This window comes from Fukomys damarensis, unplaced genomic scaffold (genome assembly GCF_012274545.1).
Source record: "Fukomys damarensis isolate Sample0158 unplaced genomic scaffold, DMR_v1.0_HiC HiC_scaffold_27, whole genome shotgun sequence".
Lineage (NCBI taxonomy): Eukaryota > Metazoa > Chordata > Mammalia > Rodentia > Bathyergidae > Fukomys > Fukomys damarensis.
Window position 1 is genome coordinate 6,383,878 of NW_022900939.1, and position 2,410 is coordinate 6,386,287.

Consider the following 2,410-nt stretch of genomic DNA (forward strand, 5'->3'; position numbering starts at 1 on the left):
AACGCCAACCACCAAAAAAAAAAAAAAAAAAAAAAAAAAAAAAGGGCAGAGAAATTGAACCAGAACTATTAAATGCAATTCTCATGAGGTCCTTTCTGACCTGGTTTCGGTCTAGAAAAGCCACCAGGTTGTGACTCCAGAGCTGAGCAGTCAGTCTCCCTAACCAAGAGTGGTGTCATCTGCAATGGGTGCTTTACCCTGACTGATTTAGAGGACACCCTGCCACACTTATACTGCAGGGACACAGTGGTGGCCCAGATGGTGAGAAGACACCCTCCAAGTGTGACTGCATTTACACACCCATAGGGCACTCCTGGATTCTAGACTAGACATAGCCCAGGGCCAGACACAATGCCTATCCCAAGGACCCAGGGTCTAAACTCCTGGTGGAAAGTCTGCTCTGAAATGTACAGGGCACCTCACTGAGTCCTCATTCCCACTTCCGGTCATGTCCTTCCTTCCTGAGAACCTACCGCATTTGAAGTCTGTAGCTGGATTCCCTTCTGTTTTTGCTATTTATGTGCCAGTTGAAAGGGCGGAGAGAGCCACATTAATTTTAAAATAAAACACAAATAGTAAAATGGGGCTTAGTGAAAGTAAAAACCACAGAAGGGATTTTTTTCCTCCCATATTTTTCAGATTTTCCTAGAACCACCTTTATTTCCTTAGAGTCCAGACATAGAAAGTGTGTGGGCCTCTCCGGACGGATACCCTTCCAAGCTAAATCCTGCTTATTCCCAGTGCACCTTTAGGTTTTGTTTTTCTTTTTCTTATTTTTTGGATATTTGAGTCCCAGAGTGGGCTTAGAAAGCCAGTCAAGCCCCTAATTCAATGTGGTACAGTATTTTAAGCACTCAGGGTAGACCGGGGGCTGTATCCTACCTTTTCTGATCAGTGGTCTGAGCTTGTATGTTCCAGGAGATGGGAACAACGTGGGTGCCCAGCTTGGCCACTTACCAACTTCCCAGCCTCATCCACAAAGTGGGAACATCGATCCACGCCTCTCAGGCTGCCATGAGCACCCGTCAGTCAAGACATATAAAGGGCTCCAAGCAAAAAAGCAAGCAATAGGCGGTAGCTATTATGAAAATAGATTCTTTCATCTGCTGCTCCCTAGCCAATCCCCTCCTCCCTTCTCTTATTTTAGCAAAAGGATGAAAGTTCACTATTCCAAATGGATGATGGAGCCCCATTTTAAATCATGGCAGGGCCCACCAGAAGGGGGAGACAAGTTGACTCGGATTTGTAGACACCTGGGTCTTTCCATGGACTGAGACCAGTGTCCTCAGGAGGGACTGCGTCTGCTGTGCAGGGACTGGGGACATTCGCAAGGCAGATAGACGGTGGGGTGGCAAGAGGACAGAGATGGGGGACGGCAGCCAGACAAATCGGGTCCAGGACCGAGTGGGGGGACAGAAGGGTGTCGGCCTCCAGGAAGGAAAGCTTCCCGCTCTGGGGCTCAGAGTCCTGGCCACTGTAGGCGGCAGTAGGCGGAGGTCAGCCTTCCCGGAGCTGGAGACCGGGACTCGAGGCCCGTGCGGCAGCGCCCCCTGCTGACCGCGGGGAGGCAAAGCCCCGGCTCTCGGCACGGGACTGGGGATCCCTCCAGCCGCCTCCGCCCCCTCTCAGTCCCTGCCCGGGACCGCTCGGCCCCATCCGGGACTGGATTCCCGGAGACGCGTCCTACCCTACGCCTGCCGGCCGAGCAGGGACGATGCTCGGAATCACCCGATTCACCAGGGGATCGGAGGCCGCAGGAACCCATCAGACCCTGCAGGGGACCTGGGCCCAAAGCTTGCTGGGCTGTCGCAGGTGGTTTGGACGTGGAGTCGCCTATGGCCAAGACCGCGGGTTCTGCGGACAGAGAGGAGCCCTGGGTTCGCTTTCTGCCTCGTCCATTTTCCAGCTAGGTGACCTTGGGCAAGGTACTTACATTTCCATGTGCCTTAGCTTCCTCATCTTTAAGATGGGAAGAATGATCCCGACCTTAATGGGTGGCCAAGAGGGTTACATGGGTTGGAATTCTGGCACGGACGTCAGCTAGCTATGTGCTCTGGGGCGAGTGACCTAACCTCTCTGCCCCGTGTCCTGCAAGATGGGGTCAATAACGGTACTTACCTCCGCGGGGTGTCGCCAGCAAGCGCTCAGCACCGTGCCTGGCACGGAGAGAGCGCTCAATAAATGGTGGCTGCGGTGGCTGCTGTCGTCATTATTGTTCCTAAGAGCGCTGAGCATGCGAGCAGAGCTCGCGCCGGCGGCTCTCATTAATCCCGGCTCTGCCCGGCTCGTTCTGCCCGGGCACTGTTAGGATCTCTTACCCCGCGCCCGTCCTTATCAGTGGCCGGAGGACAGCCCGCCTTCCCGAATCTGGGAGGCCCAGGTCCCCTGGAGGAGGGCCAAGGACGCGGCG

At 54.4% G+C, this 2,410-nt stretch overlaps 1 protein-coding gene across 1 annotated transcript in view; it reads left to right on the plus strand.

Annotated features, from left to right (window-relative positions):
* Positions 1–2,410, plus strand: part of LOC117283538 — an 89,760-nt gene that overhangs the window by 2,137 nt on the left and 85,213 nt on the right. The window contains exons 2-3 of the mRNA XM_033756812.1: positions 116–261; positions 1,481–1,925. Coding sequence (XP_033612703.1) covers positions 116–261; positions 1,481–1,925 — 591 coding nt within the window. The remainder of the gene's footprint in view (positions 1–115; positions 262–1,480; positions 1,926–2,410) is intronic.